Consider the following 20290-nt stretch of genomic DNA (forward strand, 5'->3'; position numbering starts at 1 on the left):
AGAAAATCACTCATCTCCGAAGTTGTAGCGTAGCCCCACTTAGGTGCATCACATTAAATCATGCATCAACTGTACATGAAAACATGAAAGCTGAGTCAAAATCATTTATCAAAGAGCAACAAAACAGTGGTGTGTTTTTCAATGCACAGGTCATCAAGCCCCTGCCCTTGCTATACACATTACAGTGGGACTGAATTGAAGGCAGAAGTCCTGTCTTGACTTGCAAGACCGATCTGGAAACAAATAGGACAGCTGTACAGCTGGGGTGACTAACACGTTGCAGACATCTTGATGGGTCTGAAGTGACGCGGGGTGGCCACACAACCAGACCCCCCCTAATCTACTCCAACACTTTATGCAAATGAGGCAGGCGGAGCATTCTGTTTTGCAGGGGTGGGAATCCTGTACCAGCTGACCCAACCCCACTGTAAGGAGAACAGGAGGGTGGTATAAAGTAGAGCTCTCAGCTACACCTAGTATTCCACTGGGCAGGGCTGGCCTTACCATGAGGCAAACGAAGGTGGCCGCCTCAGGTGCCAGACTGGGGGGGGGGGGCGGCGCCACTAGGACCCAGAGTTTCAAAGTTTTGACCCAAGCAAGGCGGCATGGGGGCATCCTTTGAGCTCCCCACCTCAGGTGCCAAAATGTTGTGGGCCAGCCCTGCCACTGGGAGCTTCCAAAGGGGAAAAACTAACTTGTACTGGTGTCAGGCAGTTTTTGAATCGGGGAGATGCAACCGGCTCTCAGTGGCTCCCCTTTCTCCATTCCATCCAAGCTTCACACAGAAGAAATGGAGGCGCATCAAGACCACAGTGTTCCTCTCCTGGGGGTCCATGACAATGCATGGAAAGGTATTTGTTGAAGAGGCTAAGGTATTTCCCATCCCCTCTAACTTTCATACACCAGAACACAACTCCACAGACTTGTCTCAGAACAGAGGAGCAGCAGAAAAGGAACTGATGGTTGGAAGATGAACGGCTCCCTTTTTCTCCTTCTGTGTCTGTATACACCACTGGTAGTAGGCCAGTGTGAAGAACTCACACAAACTATAGTAATTCTTACCATAGCCATTGACAAGTTACATGTGTTTCATAAAAATCACACTCTCCATACATCTGACAAGCTTAAGAAGACCCTTGGGGGCACGTGCCTAGCAAATGCCTTGATGTTAGTGCCAAGAAAATTCCCCATTATTCAAGTCACATCAGCTAAGAATCTGCTGGAAACTTGCGTTAGGGAGCTCTTAGCATACGAACCGTGGAGTTTCCTTAGAAATATATAAAAGTGTGTACTCTTTTATAGACCTACTTTTAGGGAACTTTGCTAATTTTGGTCTGTGATATTTGTAATAGCAGTTTACATGGAATAAAAATTGAAGACCAAAGTGACAAAAATAATGCTATAATATTAAAATAAATCAAATGATATAGTGCCATTATTCTGATACAGAATTTTTACACAGCAATATTAATACATGCACATGACAAGAAGTCAGGTGGCCCATTAGAATAGATTTTAGGGTTTCTTTTTAAATAGAAACTACATTTTAATACATTGTTTCAGATGAGGAGCACGTTTTACGGCAGATTAAGTAACAAGTCTTTCTTCTCTTTGAACACTGAAACAACATACAGAATTCTCTGAACACTTTTTACACTTAGATGCTTTGGTTTAATGGGACAGTTTAAAAGCTACACCTATTGGTTAAACTGTTAATGTCGTGATGCACCTAACCTACAAATACTATAATAATTACAATAAAGGTACCAAATATACACTTCTTTTGCAGTCATCTTATGCTTTGCTCTATACTCCTGTACAACACCCCCTCCCCCCTCCACACACATCACATTTTGAATCAAGCTTATTCAAGTATAAAAATATTGGCCAAGAGTTACCAAGCGACTTGTGATTTTGGATGCTTCCATTTCTGGGCCCTGTAGTTGGGACATTTTTAAAGGGGCATGATTTCCAGAAAGTGCTATGAAATTGCCTATCACTCCCCTTTAAGATATCTCAGTTTGGGTGTCCAAAAATGGAAGCATCCGGCATCATTAGACCCTTTTGAAAATCTTGGCCATAACACCACAGTATCTCAATGTTTGTTTTCAACGTTTACGAGGCAAGAAAGTATGTTAAAGCATTTCCTCTGGCAAATAACTTGTTCATCACAATAACAAGGGAAAATGTAAATACATGAAGTAGCTGTTTATGGTGAAGAACCATTCCTGCTAAAAAAAGACATCTTCGTTTCTGAACTCTGGTAAACATTTGAATCTGCTAGGAGATATCCGTAGGCAGGCCAAGTTAGGCAGACATGGGCAGGTGTGATGCATTCTTCTCCCAAGAAACGGGACCTGGAAGCAAGTATTGAAAAGGTCAGAAGTGACGAGAGGAAGCGGCGTCAGCAGCAGGTAGCGATAGTACGCATTGGTATGCTGAAATGGAGGCAGTGACATGAGGTCATCTTTTCCTCCAATTTTATAAATATGTCTATTGTAAAAATGCATTAATCTTAGTTATCAGGTCCCTGTTTTTCCATCTGTACTTCACACTGGTATCGGCATGCAGTGAGCTAGATGGATAGCTCACTTCATGACTCTTTTTGCTCTGTACTGCCATTACAAAGCAGCATAACTGGCCACAAGAAGATCACCCCACTGGAGAAGAATTACCTGGTGGCATACAGAGCACATAATGGCTTGTATGTGTCACCCCTGCTCCTGCCCCCACTGTTCCCTGTGCCCAGCAATTCCTGGCTTCCATAATGGCTTGTGGGCCTTAACAGTGCTCTCAGTTGTGTCCAGAGAACAGCTGGGTCAGGATTGGAGGAGTTCAATGGAAACTTAAAAGCCAGCTTTGTGCACCATTTCAAGTTGTGCTGTGCTTTTCTTGGTGTGTATATCTATATTACATATCGACAAAAACCCTGGATTAAAAGAAGGTTGCTTGTGCCAACTTAACTCAGTTCCCTTGTGCATATGCATTATGATACAGTCTTTGGTTACATGATAACAGGATCCCTGCCTTGTTCAGATCTAGCAAGTATCTACTGAGCATGTGTGAAACACTATTTTTCTAAGGCTTGCAATTTGGCCAAATTTGGGCATATTTTCATGGGGACAGCAAAAGGCACATCCCTGAGACAAAAGCCCTGCTCATAAGCCTGGGGACACTTAGCTTTCCAAGAAAAGGTTACTATATATATATATTTTTTAACAAAACATTTTTTCCCAGACTTATTCTTGGAAACAGCTGAAACATTTTGGCTGAAACCTTCCAAAAACCTCAGCCTGAGGCAGACACCTGGCATGGGAAATTTCAGCCCAAATAGTTAAAGTTTGACAAAGCTACAAGCAATTGAAAACAGGGTCTTACAATAGGAAGTGTCAGGCAATGTTAATCATAGGCAGTGCTACCAAGCTTGCCTATAATACAGACCTGTAGATTTAGAACATAGGACCATCTTTTCCTTCCAGTTCTATTATTTCACAAAATTAAATGAAAATAATTTGACTCTTCTGCCATAAAGCTCAAATATGTCCGTTGCATAAATTACAATCTAATATTTCTATTATAGTAGTGCTCAGAGGGCTGTACACATACATATGAAGACATTGGGGGATGATTCTCCTCTTACTTACACCAGTTTTATCTTAGGGTAACTCCTAACTTATTTATATCAGTGGGAAAGGAGATTCAGATCCAGCGCCTGTGTCCCAAAGAGCCTGCAGCCTAAGAAATCCTGTGATGTGTCTCTTGTGTGTTACAGAAAAAAGTTTGTCTTGCAATTGTTCTCTGCTATGGCCTAGAGGTATATGTGAAAAAGAATGGGATTAATTTAAATTTAGAGCTACTGAAACTCCCCAAAAGGCACGATACAAACGTATTCCTCTGTCTAAAAACTGAGGAACTCTCAAAACAGGTACTTACCATGTGATACTCTCACCACAGCCATACTATCCAGAACCTAACCATGGGCCCAATTCCACAAGTGCAATCTCCAGTGAAATCAAAGGGAATTTCATTTCCACATAGGATAGATTCAAACCCAAGGAAATCAACACTTATATCCTTGCATGCTTGTCACTAAAACTGCACATTGCACTTGGCCAATAAGGACAGAGGCAAGTGGAATGTGACCGAGTAGCTAAAAAAAAATATTAAAAAGTTTAAAAAACACATACAAAGCAGCTTAAAGGCACCTGTCTTGGTGGCAGTCAGTGACTGCAGAGAGGGCAATGTTCACCCTGAACTGTAGTGGTCTCCCCCCATTTGACACTCAATCCCAAGCAATTTAAGCGTCCTGAGGGGTCCTCACAATTTCAAGGCCTAACCAAGCAACGTCTGTCAAGGAGCCCCCAGTGGGGGGAAGACCCCCAGCTAGCAAAGAGCCAGCATAGATGGCTCCCATGCCTCCCTGATGCCGACTGAGGAGAGAGGGAGGGTGGCTGGAGTGCACTGCTCTCAGACTATGCCCAGTTGGCATATGGTCCGGGGAGCTTTTGCCAGGCAGCACAAGTTAGAGCAGGCCCTGTCCTAACCAGAGCTGGGGCAGAGAATCAGGGAGCCATAACTGTCATCTGCTTCCCTTTCCCCCCCTTTATTAGGCTGCCTCGTGTCGGGGACTGGAGCCACCCTTTGCTAGGCACTTCCCTAAGCTAGGCAGAGCCAGCTTTTTCCCACAGCTCAGTAAGGAAGCAGGCAATGGACCAGCAACTCTCTCCTCCCTCCCCCCTGCAACAGAGCAGGCAGGCAGCAGGGGAACTGCTTACCAGCTGCAGCTGGGAAGGAAGAATAGCTGCTCAGAGCACAACTGGCTCACACCAGAGCGGCTGCAAGAGCAGTGGGATGCAGTTGGGAAGGCGGCGCCCACTGCTGCCTCCTCCAAGCCATGGGCCTGATTCAAACACTTCCATTTCAAAAAATTACAAGGGGCAGCTCAGGGAGCACGTTTTCCATCCACAATCACGACATTTTCCACCTAATACAATTGACCCGAAGGGCCACAATTTAGTGGGAAGGGCCACAGATTGCACAGCACACCAGAATGCATCCGATGAAGTGAGCCGTAGCTCGCGAAAGCTCATGCTCCAATAAATTGGTTAGTCTCTAAGGTGCCACAAGTCCTCCTTTTCAGATTGCACAGCATTGCCCTAGATAGATGATGATTGATGCACTACAAAGGGGGAGGGAGAGAGAGAGAGATCTGACAGGACAAAAATTCATCTTCACAGTCACAGGGTGCATATTTGGGTGCATCCTTAGTGAAACAACAGTTTAAACCTTTTGCTGTATAATATGTATAGAAATAATATTTTATCCATGAAAAAGTGTGCGGGGGTGTGTGTGGGGAGGTTAGTGCTTAATTTGGGAGGAAGGGCTGCCCAGTGATTAGATCAATAGCATAGTATTTAGGAGACCTGGGTTCCAGTTCCTGTTTTACCACAGACTGCCTGTGCGATCTTGGGCAAATCAGTCTCTCTGTTCCCCACCTGTAACATGGGGATAACAGCACTGCCCTACCTCCCAGGGGTGTTGTGAGGCTAAATATAACAAAGATTGTGAGGTGCTCAGACACTACGCAAATGGGGGATGGACTTTAGATAGAAACTAAGGCCTGGTCTGCGCTAAAAAGTTACATCAACCCAGCTACGTCACTCAGGGGTGTGAAAAATCCACATCCCTGAAAGAGGTATTTAAATTGACTTAATCTCCCGTGTAGACAGCACTAGGGCAATAGAAGACTTCTTCCATCAATGAAGTTACTGCCTCTTTGGAGGTGGATTAACTACAGCCATGGGAGAACCCCTCCCGTCGCTGTATTGAGCGTCTACACTGAAGCGTGGACATCGTCTAAGGAATAGTTTTCTGCAGCAAGTGAAATGCTTTTAGTGGTCTCAGAACAGTTGCTAGCAGTCAGGAGTCCACCACACAAACTCATCACGTGTTATTTAAAACAGGTGATAGTTTCTGCCCAAGTGGGCACGAAGGCTAATCTTTCGTGTAGACTAAATTGCCTTGCAATGTAGGTTAGTCTTTGCAGAGCGTGTTTAAATTCAATGGCAAAACAGCGTGGAAAAGTATAAACTGAAGGTGTGTGGTTTGTACCTGACCTGCAGGCAAATGAAATGTTTCAATATCAACACTACTTGTCTCTCAATCCTCACGCACAAAATATTTGAAGGAGAGGAAAGAAACCTTGAGAAACACCTCCACCACTTTATCTTTGAAAATATTTAAATTTCACAGAGTACAGTAAGTCAACTTTGCTTTCTATCGGTCAAGTACAGTAGCCTGGTCAAGAGCATGAGTTTAAAATTAACCTTGTAAAAGTTTTAAACTTCAGTGACTTTAACTGTAAACTGGATCTGGATATTCCTCTTTATTAACTGTACTACTGTGTACAGTCAGCTAAAGAATATAGTGGACATTATAAATTATTGTAATAATAATAAACTCATTGAACAATTAGGTCCTGATTCTCATTTACAGTGAGGCTTCCTTACATCCCCCTGTTAATATAAAGGGGCCTTAAAGTGGGAGTAAATGACATTACTTAGTGCAATCTGGTTCCTAATACCTTACTGGAAGATTTAAGGATATATTTTTAGTTAGACTGAAACCTGTATTTCCCTTCAGAAAATGAATTGCAGAAACAAAGTTGTGAAGTTGTGCCTACAATCAGCTAGTAAGAGATGCAAGTAATTTGTACTGCACTCACAGATCTGAAATTAATATCTTCCACACATGGCTACTGTTAGGTCACATATTTTCTTCGGCATGACTTTCAAGATCACCAAGATTTTAAATTATGGTTTCAAACCTGTTGGTAAAACCACTTTCAAATGAATATATGGTTCTGATTCCATACTATGTCAATTTCTCTTCCACCAACTTCAATAAAAGGACTACACCCTAACAAAGTTTAGCTCAATATATATAGTTGAAAGTAGTATTCTGGGTTACGTGGATGCTGTTGACTATGCTTGGAAAAGACTCAGATCATGCTATTAGATTTGCAAGTAAGGTTAACCATTGTGACAAGATATTCCAATGTGGCTTGTACAGTATAGAAAAAAAAGTCTGTCAGAGCTAGATGTTCAGTCATGTTTTTGAGCATCAGTTTAATAACGGTAGCCTTTCATGAGAGTTCTCAAATGCAGTTTTTACTTTTTTGGAAACCAATATCTTTTTAACTGGCTTTTTGTGGCATCAGTGGATCTTTAAGAGTAAGAGCACAACTGGCATTGATGTGGAATATCACATCCAATGAATATACCAGGTGCCTACTGATGTTGTTATTATTTGTGTGGATACTGTAGTTCTTACTCACTAGAATAGTTTCACTGAAGTTACTGGCACTTACTTGTATTATCAAGGACTACTTGCATGAGGAAGTGCATCAAGGGTTGGGCCCTGGAACTGTAAAATACTGTTTCTATCAAATAATGCAAAAGAAAAACATACAGTACTTTTGACCTTGGGTTTTCTTCAGAATAATTTTGACAGTAATATATTTCTTTACGTATGTTCCTTCAATGTTGTTTCCATAAAGAAGCAAACTGCTGGGTATTGTAACCAACACTACGGATCCCTACACTTTTACCACGTATAATTTTTTTATTCAATTTGACTTACAGCAAAATATATTCACATTTATTTCTGCCTTGTCAGTTTCAGTATCATAAGAACCGCCATTAGTACATACTAACTTTATTACTCAAAGGATGACATTCTTCTCCCAAGTCGCCCATTGGCGTGCACATTCGGAGACTGCGGATCCAGAGACTAACAGCGCAGCACATGCCACCCCCACACTGTAGATCCCTGTCGCAAGCCTGAAGTTTAATAAACAGATAAACAGTATTAGGCAAACAAAAGCACTCCAAAAATAGCACAGTCCACTGCTTTTTGCAAATGTCTGAGTTACACTTTTATGTGGGAACCTTACGATACATTGAAAAGATTGCAAGCTACGATGGCTCATTTAACATTTATAACAACAGAATCTAGACTTGTATGTTTAAACAAGCCATGACTATGTAGGGGGTCTGGATCAGGGCTGAAGGATCAACTCTGCCACCAGCTACCCCCTCACATGTATATGTGAGGGGTAAAACTGGAATTAGTCTACAGCCCCCATTCAAGAAAGCTTCCCAAAAATGCTGTCCTGAATAGTGATGGACTTAAGCATATGCTGATGTTCTTTCCAGTTCATGGCCTGAGGTATTTGACTAAGTGTAAAAGGAGTAAAGTGTGCCAAACTGATAAGTGGCCCTGTCTTGAAGAGAAGCTAATGCTGAGAAATTCATAAATGAATTTAAAGATTTTTGAATCACTTTTCCTTCTAGATTCTAATTCTAGTATTTTATGGTTGAGTGCCTTTGCAAATGTAAGACCGTATTATACTTTTATCACAAAAGTCCTCTTGGAACTAGGTAAAATAAAAGCTTAATCAGAGATGTTATGATTATTATCTAGACCATATTCTGCATCTAAATTAAAAGGGGTTTTTAGTATCTAAGATGGTGGCTTGGCACAAACAGTCCACACCCAGACAGGTGCTGATGTGAGATGTAGAAGGACGTGCTGTCCATTGTAAATTTCAACCATTGGTTTAAGACATACTTGTATAAACACAAAATGAACTAGGAATTGCTTTGTGCATTTTGAAAACCAAAAATTTAAGAGCAAGTGAAACACTGGGGTCAGAAGTGTATTACTACACATGTTTATTCCTGTTAAAATACATTTTAAACCCCCCCCCAAAGGTTATAAGGATTTTAATTATACCATTATAGGGGCAAATCCCATTCAACTTGCTCAAGTGAGGAGTCTCACTGAAGTAAATGGGCCTCATCACATAACTAAGGTAAGCTGAATCTGACCTCTTTTTTTCCTTTCCGCCTCCCCCTAGTCTCTCCCCCGCCCCCCAGTATCTGACAGCAGGACTGACAGGCAAAAAAGGGTTCTGATCAATTGTCTCCAACAGGCAAACTGAGAAAAGGATGCATAAGGAATCTTAATTGATCTGAGGGAGACATTACCGTCTATTGAAACAAACTCTCATTTTAGAAATAAGGGCTTAAGTATCTTATACTGGGATTTACATGATAAATGCCATTCTGTGTACTCCCCCAGGTAAATATTATGCCATTTCAAACAGCAGAACTCACATCAAAATACATATTTACTGAACAGACAGTAACTTAGAAAAAGCTCTTGGGGCTAGGGACAAGCAATGAAATAGATTATGTAACCAGAATGTGTAGCACTCACAGTAAGATATATATTTAATAAATTCAACAGCTATTACAAACAAGCCTAAATACATACTTACCCAAAAGAGTAATCTGACTCTAAAATTGCTGTTAGAACCTCTCAGGTAGATAATGTTTGTTTTCTAACCTTTCATAAACAACAAAATAAATCTACTGGTCAAATTCTGCACTGGTGACACTGGGGTAAAGGTACAGTAACACCTCTGATTCAAAATAACTTCTTTTGGCTTTACAATTGGGTTTAGCCATGGTGCAGCCACATGCAAAAATTTTGAGGAGGACAGAGTAGTCTGAGAACCCATTGGGTTTACATCCCCACTGAGTGCACATAAACAAGACAATTAAAAAAGGGGGGGGGCTTCCTCTTTGTTCTCTTGTTGTCCTGTCTCTGGAATTTGGTCCTTGTTTTTTGTATACAAAATTAGGTTATTAAGTCTGTCACTTGAGGCGGGAGAGGGAAGGTGCTTACACTACAACTGCACAGAATCAAGTTTTAATTAGCCCGGCATCTCTGGGTGCTTATCAGACCCATCTTGTGCTGGTGCATTTTGAATTAATCAAACGCATGCAAGTTTACAGCGTCCATTCCCCCGGTCTTGTGAATGCTGTACAGCTCGCAGTGTCTTCTCAGAAAGTAGGGAAACTCATGCTATGGTGATCTAAAATCTGCTCCAACTATCATGCTACTCTTTATGGGTCATATTCTGGCACCCATGCTCACCCTGAGTAGTACCTTACTCCCCAAGGAGTCCCATTCATTTCAGTGGGACTACTGGCAGAGTGAGGTGCTACTCAGTGACAGTAAGGATGAACCTAGCCCTGAAAGAACACTGAATACATTCTAAATAATAATGACATTTAAGACATTGTGCTAGTCAATATTCCTTTTCAACCTGGTCTTCAGCTATTTACTCTGGAACCCATTTAAGGTTTTCCCTCTAAGAATTAAATTACATTATCCCAAATCCTAGAAAAACGGATGGCCCCGCCATTCATTTTTTAGCTCCCCACTTTCTCTTACCTCCAACCTTTAACTTATACCAATATTCCCCATATTTGGGGCAGAACACCGTGGTTACTTAATGACATTCCTGCTCCTCAGTCCATGTTCAAATAAATTCTTGTGGAAAACCCTGGTAACTTTCTGTACGCTTTATTTGCGATTTAGTGTCTGATCCAAAGCCCATTTTGATTAATGGAAAGACCATCCTTGACTTCAATAGGCTTTGGATCAAGATCTTAAATCAGAGATGCCAAACCTATGGGAAAAAAAAATCACAGAAATTGGGCTTGTTTTTGGCTTAATTAGCTTGTTGGCTAGAGTTTGGCTTGTCGCTTGTTGCTTCTTTTTTTTTTTTTTTTTTGATTGGCTCCTGGCAAGAAGGGGCAAGGGGGGAAGAGAGTCGGGGTGCACAGCGGGCCCCCCACAGTCCCAGAGTGCATACCAGGGGGGATCTAGTCACAGAGTGTTGGGGTTCTTAGGGATTGGCTTGTTTTAAAATGGGATTATTTTGATTTTTGTTTTCTTGTGATAGTGGGGGTGCTTGCTTACTTACTGCGTGAAAGTTGACAACTGTGCCTTAAATCTGCACAAGGAGTAGTATTCACAGTGCTCATGCATGCTGAGTGAACACTAAAAAGAAAAACTAACAAAGCATTCACCTAGTGTATGAGTATTTCACATACGCAAAAGTACATGGTAAAGGGATTAGTAAAAATACACTTCAGTTTCAAGCAAATAGTATTTTATAATTCTAATACACTTTTCTGTTTCAATCCATTTACTCCCTGTCTACTATTCTGTTCTTCACTATTAGCTTTTTTACTGTTTTTTTTTAATGTTTTAAAGGTGTAGCTAAGATTTTATTGGCAAATATTTAAACTGGACCTACAGTGTATCTGGAAATATTCTTAATGTAAAGAAATCTTCAAATTCTCAAATATTTCAAAACTCCTTCACAGTTTCTCATGTGCAAGTAAATTGGTTCAGAACCAGTCTTCCCATTGATTAGACCAGAACCTCAGAGAACAATGAAATATCTGTTGCCATGAATACAATTTCTAAATGAAAAAAGAAAAGGAGTACTTGTGGCACCTTAGAGACTAACCAATTTATTTGAGCATAAACTTTCGTGAGCTACAGCTCACTTATGCTCAAATAAATTGGTTAGTCTCTAAGGTGCCACAAGCACTCCTTTTCTTTTTGCGGATACAGACCAACAGACTACTCTGAAACCTGTCAATTTCTGAATGGTTACATTATGTACTGAAAATACACTTTAAGATGTCCAAAGAATGTAAATGCTTAACTATTAATCTAAAGCAAACCTTGAAAAAGAACAGTTTTTACTTTAAAATAATCTAACAACTTTTATTTAAACAATGAACATATTAGAAAAATTGTATTTTTCACTCCCAAAAGTGTATTCTAATAAAAAATAGCAGCGAACAATTCGCTATCAACTCATGGCCAGTTCAGGAAAGGAAGTGGGGAAAAAAGGAGAGAGAAAGAGATACAGCAAAGCATTGTTTTCTGAACCTTTTAAAGCAGGTGCATTTCATCGGGTGAAACCAATAGAATAATCTCAAAATGTAAATAATAAAGGAAATAATAAAGGACCACTCAAAATAATAAAGGAAATTAAGGCTGTACAAACATTAGACATTTTTAACATCAATATCTAAATTGGGCACTAGGAGACAAGTTATAGGGGGAAATTAATGGACAGTAGAGTTTTAAAAACTCTAAATACATTAACACACAATAAACTTGCTCTTAAATAACCACTCAAGGGATGAATAAAAATTGGTTTCTTAACGGAGGTAGTCTTTAACGCTAATTCTCTTAAGTATGATTGAGGATAAGTTTGAGAGATCTTTTAGGGAAAATAGGATGTTAAATGATCAAGTTTCACTGCATAATAAAAGTTTAAACTGAAAAGTACTGTGGCTAATTCTTTCAAGGGTCAGGCAGTCTACAAATCTCAGGTATAACTTCAAGGGGGAAACTGACAGCTTTCAATCCATCTGCTGGAAATGAGCTAAAGAGCTGAAAGGAGGTGGATTTTCTTGTGAGAAAAGTGGAGTCTTGTGGTAAGTTACGGAAGAAGAAAAGCAGAATCAAATGGGGGCATTCGCTACTACTGGAAATCGGGCTCCAGCCCCTGCTTTTCATTTTAACCAGTTACAAATAAAATGTCAGTTGTAACTAGTGCGAACTGTCTCCCCAGGACCAATCTGTCTGGGCTAAGACTATCATCTCCATCCTGCAGGCTTCCGTGGGAGATCTGTGTGAGGCAGGACCGCAGGGTGGGACCCTGGGCCTGGACAAAGCTTGGGAGTGAAGATCAAACCAAGGGCAGGGATTTTCACTCCCTGCCTGATGCAGGCCAGGCGCGGGCAACTCTGCATTGAGAAAGGCCAGAGAGTGTGCAATAAAACCCGGCCAGACAGGGGCAGAAAGGAACTTGAGGGGGAACAGAGTAAGCGCTGAGCTAGCTACCGGATGGAGCAGATGCTGGCAGAACGCAGTATGGGCAAGCTAGGCACCCAGCACCCACACGATGTAACAGGAGAGACCCCATTACCTCCACAGCCCCCCAGGACATGGGACCATTCACCCCCATAGAAACCCCCAAACACTAGGGACCACTGATCCCCAAACATCCCCACAGACCCCCAGGACCTCGGACCGCCCCCCCCCAGAAACCCCCAACCATCCCCACAAGTATCCTCAGTACCTGGGACTATTAATGTCCACAGAGACCCTCCCCCAGCACGTGGGACAGTACATCCCATAGGAACCTCAAACCACCCTGCAGAGACCTCCAGTACCTGGGACCACTGGCACCCCCCCAAACCTACTAGGACCACTCACCCCCCCAGACACCCCCAGCACCTGGGACCATGAACCTCCCACCCCCCCAGAGACCCTCAGCACCTGGGAACACTCACCCCCCAAAAAAACCCCAGCACCTGGGACCACTCACCTCCCCCTCCCCAGAGACCCCCAGCACCTGGGACCACTCACCCCCCAGAGACCCCCCAGCACCTGGGACCACTGGCACTCCCCCAAACCCACTAGGACCACTCACCCCCCCAGAGACCCTCAGCACCTGGGACCACTCACCTCCCACTCCCCAGAGACACCCAGCACCTGGGACCACTCATCTTCCCAGAGACCCCCAGCACCTGGGACCACTGACCCCCCCAGAGACCACTCACCCCCCAGAGACCCCCAGCACCTGAGACCACTCATCCGCCCCAAGACCCCCAACACCTCGGACCACTCACCCCCCCAGAGATCACTCACCCCCCGAGACCCCCAGCACCTCAGACCACTCACCCCCCAGAGACCCCCAACACCTTGGACCACTCACCCCCCCCAGAGACCCCCAACACCTCGGACCACTCACCCCCCCCAGAGACCCCCAACACCTCGGACCACTCACCCCCCCCAGAGACCACTCACCCCCAGAGACCCCCAACAACTCGGACCACTCACCCCCCCCAGAGACCCCCAACACCTCGGACCACTCACCCCCCCCAGAGACCACTCACCCCCAGAGACCCCCAGCACCTCAGACCACTCACCCCCCCGAGACGCCCAACACCTCGGACCACTCACCCCCCCCCAGAGACCACTCACCCCCCGAGACCCCCAGCACCTCAGACCACTCACCCCCCAGAGACCCCCAGCACCTCAGACCACTCACCCCCCCGAGACGCCCAACACCTCGGACCACTCACCCCCCCCCAGAGACCACTCACCCCCCGAGACCCCCAGCACCTCAGACCACTCACCCCCCCGAGACGCCCAACACCTCGGACCACTCACCCCCCCCAGAGACCACTCACCCCCCGAGACCCCCAGCACCTGGGACCACTCACCCCCCGAGACCCCCAGCACCTCGGACCACTCACCCCCCCCCCCCAGAGACCACTCACCCCCAGAGACCCCCAGCACCTGGGACCACTCACCCCCCCCAGAGACCACTCACCCCCCCGAGACCCCCAGCACCTGGGACCACTCACCCCCCGAGACCCCCAGCACCTCGGACCACTCACCCCCCCCCAGAGACCACTCACCCCCCCAGAGACCCCCAACACCTCGGACCACTCACCCCCCCAGAGACCCCCGGCACCTGGGACCACTCACCCCCTTGCCCCCCGTCCCAGCCCTGCCCCGCGGCGCGCCGGGAGAGCCGGGCGGCGGAGGGGCGCTCCCCCGCGGCGCCGGGGGCTGGGAAGTGAGCGTGGCGCTGGGCGGGCTGCCACGTCCCCCCGGGCTCCCCGCGCCTCTCACCCCGGTGATGACCGCGGCGTCCCCCGCGGAGAGCAGCAGCGGCAGGAGCAGCGGCAGGAGGGGGGCGCAGCGCATGGTGCCCGGTGCCCGGCAGCGCGGGGGCTGCGCCGGGAGCGGGGGTCCGCCCCGAAGGCAGCAGCGGCAGCAGCTGGAGGAGCAGAGCCCGGAGCTCGGGCCGCTCCCGCCGTTATAAAGCTCGGGGCTGCCATTCAAAGGCAGCGTGAGTCACCCACCCGCCCCGGCAGCGCCGCCGGGAGAGCCGGGGGGAGGGGGGGGCACTCCCACCCACTCACCCACCCACGGGGGGCAGCGACACACCCACCCACGGGGGGGGGATAGAGAGAGGCACACCCACCCCCCCATGGGGCAGGGGGAGTGACACACCCACCCACTCACTGGGGGAGCAACACACTCATAGGGAGGCAGGGGGAGCGGTGCACTGGTACAGAGCCGGTCACGAAGTGACACGCTTGGGGACACGTGAAACCGACACACAGGTTGATGCGGAGTCACACAGGTGCTGATGAGAGAATGGTGTAGTGGGGGGACACGGGGCAATGCCCGCAGAGTGCCACGGCGCAGAAAGAGAGGCATGAAGGCCAACCCACTGGGCTACACGTACAGTGACCAGAGGCACCCACAAGGGGACAGATGCAAACACAGGGACACACACACGGGCATAGAGGCACACGTGTGTTAAATGTGATGGCTAATGGCTAGTCCACCTAGAAGAAAAAGAGCCTGGTATCAGTTCAGCGGCCTGTTTTTTGTAGGGGAAGGTCCAGCATTCTACCCAGCTGGTAGCATGTGTGTATGTGTGGAGGGGAGGGAATATCTAGGCACAAGATATTCCTTCAGGGAGGCCCCGGGCAATACACACCCAGTTGGGTCCTATCTGTGATTTGCCATTTGTAGTAACTGGAGCTGCCCAGGTGCTGACTTGCATGTCCAAGTTTTGCCAGTGTCAGTGCAGCTATAGGGAGGACTCTCACATACCCTCCCTCTCGCTCAAGCGTTTTTCTGAAACAACAATGTTTCGGGATTGTTTCTTGAATGCATTCATCTTATCTCCACTATGTCTACACTACCACTTATGCTGGTGTAAGTTATGTTGCGAATGGGGTGTGAATAAGCCACCCCCTGTGCTACATAAGTTACACCAACCTAAGTGCTGGTGTACACAGTGCTATGTTGGTAGGAGAGCTTCTCCCGCAGACATAGCTGCTGCCACTCCTTGAGGGTAGATTAATTAAGTTGACTTAGAGTCGGCTTAGAGTGTCTACACTAGAGAGCTTAAAGTGGCACAGCTAACTATTCTAATAGCAACTCAGGAGCCTTAGGGAAGCACCCTCTCTCTCTCACTCACACTGTCCCCCTTTTTTCCCTCCTCTCTCTCCATTTTCCTTCCCTCTTTCCCTGCCCCTTTTCCTCACTTTTGTCCCATTGCTTCCTCCCTCGCTACCCCACTCTTCTCTCTTCTACACCTTTTCTGCCTCTATGTCCCCACTTACCTCAGGTTCTCTATTGTTCTCTTTCCCCATTCTCTCCCCGACCCCTTGCCCTCTCCCTTTGTATTCCCGTTTCCCTCTTGCACATAGGGCTTTGTTCTTTCAGATTTCTCAGACTCTCCCTTTGCAAACAGGAAGGCTGATCCATTGCTACACCCACCTTTGCATGATTCTTAAAGCAGTCATTCTTTGACTGCAGTGATTTTAAATGCATTGAGGTGGAACATATAACACATTTACTGTTTCAATGTAATCTGGTATAGTTCAATTCTGGTCAGGATCTGTCAAATCAATTTGTTGGACTGTGTCCCCTAAGGGGGTCAGTCTGGCAGCGTTTTCATTATAAACTTAGGTGGCTTTTTGCTGTTTGGTTTCAGAGTAGCAGCCGTGTTAGTCTGTGTTCGCAAAAAGAAAAGGAGTACTTGTGGCACCTTACACTAACCAAATTATTTGAGCATAAGCTTTCGTGAGCGACAGCTCACTTCATTGGATGCATTCAGTGGAAAATACTGAATGCATCCAATGAAGTGAGCTGTTGCTCACGAAAGCTTATGCTCAAATAATTTGGTTAGTCTCTAAGGTGCCACTAGTACTCCTTTGCTTTTAAATTGTTCTTGGAATAAGACTTTATTTACTGAGACCATATTTGTCCTCCATGCATTTTTATGACCAAGTTATAAACACCAAAAAGAAAATTGTGGTCAGCCATTTTTGAACTTCAACAAAACGTTGTAAATCATTGGGCCAGTTCTTCAGCTGATGTAAATGTGCACAGCTCCACTGAAATTAGGGCCAGTTTGCACCAACTGAAGATCTGGCCCATTATTTTTGGTATCCTAGAAACTTAAAACTGCCTGATTTAATGAATGAATTACTATTTTCTTAGTTCAGATGTCCAGCATTTGGACAGTCAGACTAGCAATTTGAACACCAAATCTGTTGAGCCTTCCAAAACCCAACAAACTCCAGATCAATTCAAGAGGGGAGAAGGGAAGAATTTTATCATGTCTTATGTGGAGTCAGTAATTTCTTTTAAAATATTTTCATTTACAATTTGGTGTGAATTTTATTGCTCTGTGAAAGGTTCCCAGTTACCAGCCCTAAAGGTTGATATTATATCCATGGAACAGGTACTCATCCATCCCACGCTACCCTATAATGTCCCTCCAACTATGATCTTCTGGGAACACATCTAGGAGTAAGAGGATAGTTTAAGGCCATTCATTCCTTGGCCTTTTAGCTGAGACTGCTGACAAGAATGCTAATTAGTGCCACATTTGATGGGGACACATATCCAATGAGAAATGGAGTGAAATCATGCCACTCATTTCAGATAGGACATTAAGCAGCTATGATACATTACCAACTTTTGGTTGGTACTGACTTGTGTTGGATCTGGATTGATGATCTAGAGGTGAAAGGCTCTATATACACCATTTCAAATTCCCTCCACCAGTAATTTCTTGAGAGTGCAAATTAAGAACTATTTTGTCTGAAGAAATGAACTCAGTGCAAAACTATATGGGGTTTTAGTTCATTACAAAACCATAATTTTTAATCAAATTAAATTAAAATTTAGTGCCTTTCAAAGTAAAAGTATTTACTATTTTATTACTAGTATTTAGTCAACTTTCCAAGGAAGAGTGCCTGGACACCTGTTGACTTCAATGGACCTTGGATCAGGCCCATAGTGGCTAGCATTTTATCTTTGCAAACCTCTGGACAGATTTGCTGGTTCCTTTCCTTGTCCGTGTCTAACCTCACAGTCAGTATTGTCCTGATGTTTTACAGTAGAGAAAAAAGTACCTGCAGCATACTTATTTCTCTCTTTCTCTCCCCCTCTCTTTTTCTTTTAAACCAAATATCTGCTTATCCTGTAATTTCTTTGCATTGTCCTCTAACTACTAACATCAGGAAACAGTATCATTTTACAGCACCAATCAACCTTAAATGAAGTAAAATTTATAGAAAATGTTAATAAAAGAATATGTTTCCACATCACCCATCTCACAAAGCATGTCAGAACTTCAGAGTCCTTTTATTTCTTAAAATTAGTCTTGAAGAATAGCCTTGTACTAGTTCCTATTGTTTTAAGCATTCTGGATGGCCCTCAGTCAGCACCCCTGGAACATGTGGTATTTCTTACAGTAGTGGTGTCAGAGGGCATGGCTCCTTTCTCTCCTTCTTTCTGCAGAAACTGGATGGACTCCAGTGGTTGTGCCTTCACCATATTCTTTTATTTTAAGTTCCCTCCACCATTTCTACAGCAATCCCCATGCAACAGCCTATTTACAGTGCCGACGACACTTTTGGCCCTCTCCCTAGGACCTGAGGGGAACAGAGGTCTCTCTCCCTAAAGGCCTCCATGTTACTGAGCTCAACTAGTCAGTCAGTCTATCCACCCTCTCTCTCTTTTCCCCACCATTGGGGCTTCCTTCCTGCCTCTTTATCAGTTTTAGGCTGATGAGGTAATTGGCTCCTTAGATCATCCAGCCAGCTAGCCTGATTTTTCTCAGGGGGAAATAATTAACGTCTGAGTGATCAGAGTCCATGCTCATCTGTTCCCACCCTGCACTCTGTTACAAGTGGATTCTCAGCTTGAGAAATAACACAAATACCGCCATAGTGTCCTTAGCAAAGTAGCTCTCTGTGCTCTTTCCTTCTGCCCTGAGTAGCAGTGCTGAGATCTAGGAACAAAACAACTGTACTTTATTCATCAGACTTTGCAATATGTCCATGTTTCCCAAGTCAAACAGGATGATGATCAAAATGGATTTATTTCTCATTCCTCCTCAGAGATAACTTTTCAATTGACTATTTGCAGAGTAAAAGGATATCAGAATCTAGCCCTTCAGCACTATTGTGTCTTCAATATTAACATTCCAAACTTCTGCTAGACCCTTCGTTATGATAAAACCTATTGCATCCACTCCTTCTATACCAGGAAACACAATACTATTGAGCTGTCGACCCCGGTCTCTGATAGGCCCAGAATGCCATCATCCACTTATGACACTTTTGAACAAACACCTTCATACTTTTTCCCCCATGCTGCCCCTCACACTTGGGAGGTGCTCCCCATAAAGCTACCCCATTATTCTCCTTCAAAACATGCAACTTTCTCCTTTGCCATGAGGCCTACAAAAACTTGACTGTGGTTAGGCTGCTGGTGTCCTGAGATCACTGCCTATTATGTTGATCAATATTGTCTCATTGTTTCCTTGTACTCCCTGTCTGTCTCTCTCCATTTGTTGTCTCATAGAATGTAAGCTCTTTGCGGGGTAAGGACAGCCTTACTTTTTTTTTTTTGTTCTGGGTTTGTACAACACCTAGCACAGTGGGGTCCTGGTCCATGATTAGAGCTTCTAAGTGCTACAGTAATACAAATAAATAAAAAAGTGCCTGTAGAATTATACCCTTGCCTTGTTTCTGGTCAGTTCGCCCTCCCCTCATAGTAGAAGTGTGTGATTATATATCTGTATGTATCTCAGATTAGAATCCTGATTTTTTTTAAAGCAAGTCACTTTAGATTAAAATGATTCCTTTACAACCGTTCCTTTCAATCTGCTGACTTCAAGCACTTGAGGTAAGTGGGATTAACATGCTACAGTATAATGCTATAGTTTGATCCACTTGCAGACACATGCTACATGCATTCAAGTTGGGAGTTTCAAAGAGGCCTCAAGGTACCCAACTTCCTAATGCCTTTAGAGTCCTTTGAAATTCTAGCCAGAAGGCCATGATACTGCCGTGACTTATCTTTTTATTTAACCCTGCTTGCATTTTACATCACCCTCCTCAATCCATTAAACGGCAGCTTTTTTAATCACACAAACTCTAATACCAGAATTGGGAATACCATCCTAAATTAATAATAATACTTTTAAATGTGATACAATAAGTTATTGTTTGTCTAAGAGATCTCAATTGCTTTTAGAAACCTAAGTGAAACCCTTATTTTTAGATTTTCCATGCAGTTAGTAACTGTCTTTTTTAAAATTCCTCTATAAACTTCAGTCTTAGTGAAAGCTAATTGCCTATGAGTAGGCACTCTAATTATTTGGTCTATTCAAGTGATAATGTGCAGCAAAGTTTACAGATTTTTAAAGAATAAGAATACGAATATATCTGTTATCTAAAAAGACCATTTTCTCATTAAAGAAATAAGTAAATGCATATAATACAATACAAGA

General features: G+C 44.2%; 1 protein-coding gene across 1 annotated transcript; it reads right to left on the reverse strand.

Moving 5' to 3' along the window:
- Positions 1 to 1466: 1466 nt before the first annotated feature.
- On the reverse strand, positions 1467 to 14813 carry PROK2 (prokineticin 2). Its single transcript, XM_073354811.1, has 3 exons — positions 14590 to 14813; positions 7716 to 7841; positions 1467 to 2357 (listed from the first exon to the last, which is right to left on the reverse strand). Exons 1-3 carry the CDS (start codon positions 14662 to 14664, stop codon positions 2232 to 2234), a joined length of 327 nt encoding a protein of 108 aa, XP_073210912.1. The 5' UTR covers positions 14665 to 14813; the 3' UTR covers positions 1467 to 2231.
- Positions 14814 to 20290: the final 5477 nt, after the last annotated feature.

Source organism: Lepidochelys kempii, chromosome 7 (assembly GCF_965140265.1).
Source record: "Lepidochelys kempii isolate rLepKem1 chromosome 7, rLepKem1.hap2, whole genome shotgun sequence".
In the NCBI taxonomy this organism is placed as follows: Eukaryota; Metazoa; Chordata; order Testudines; family Cheloniidae; genus Lepidochelys; species Lepidochelys kempii.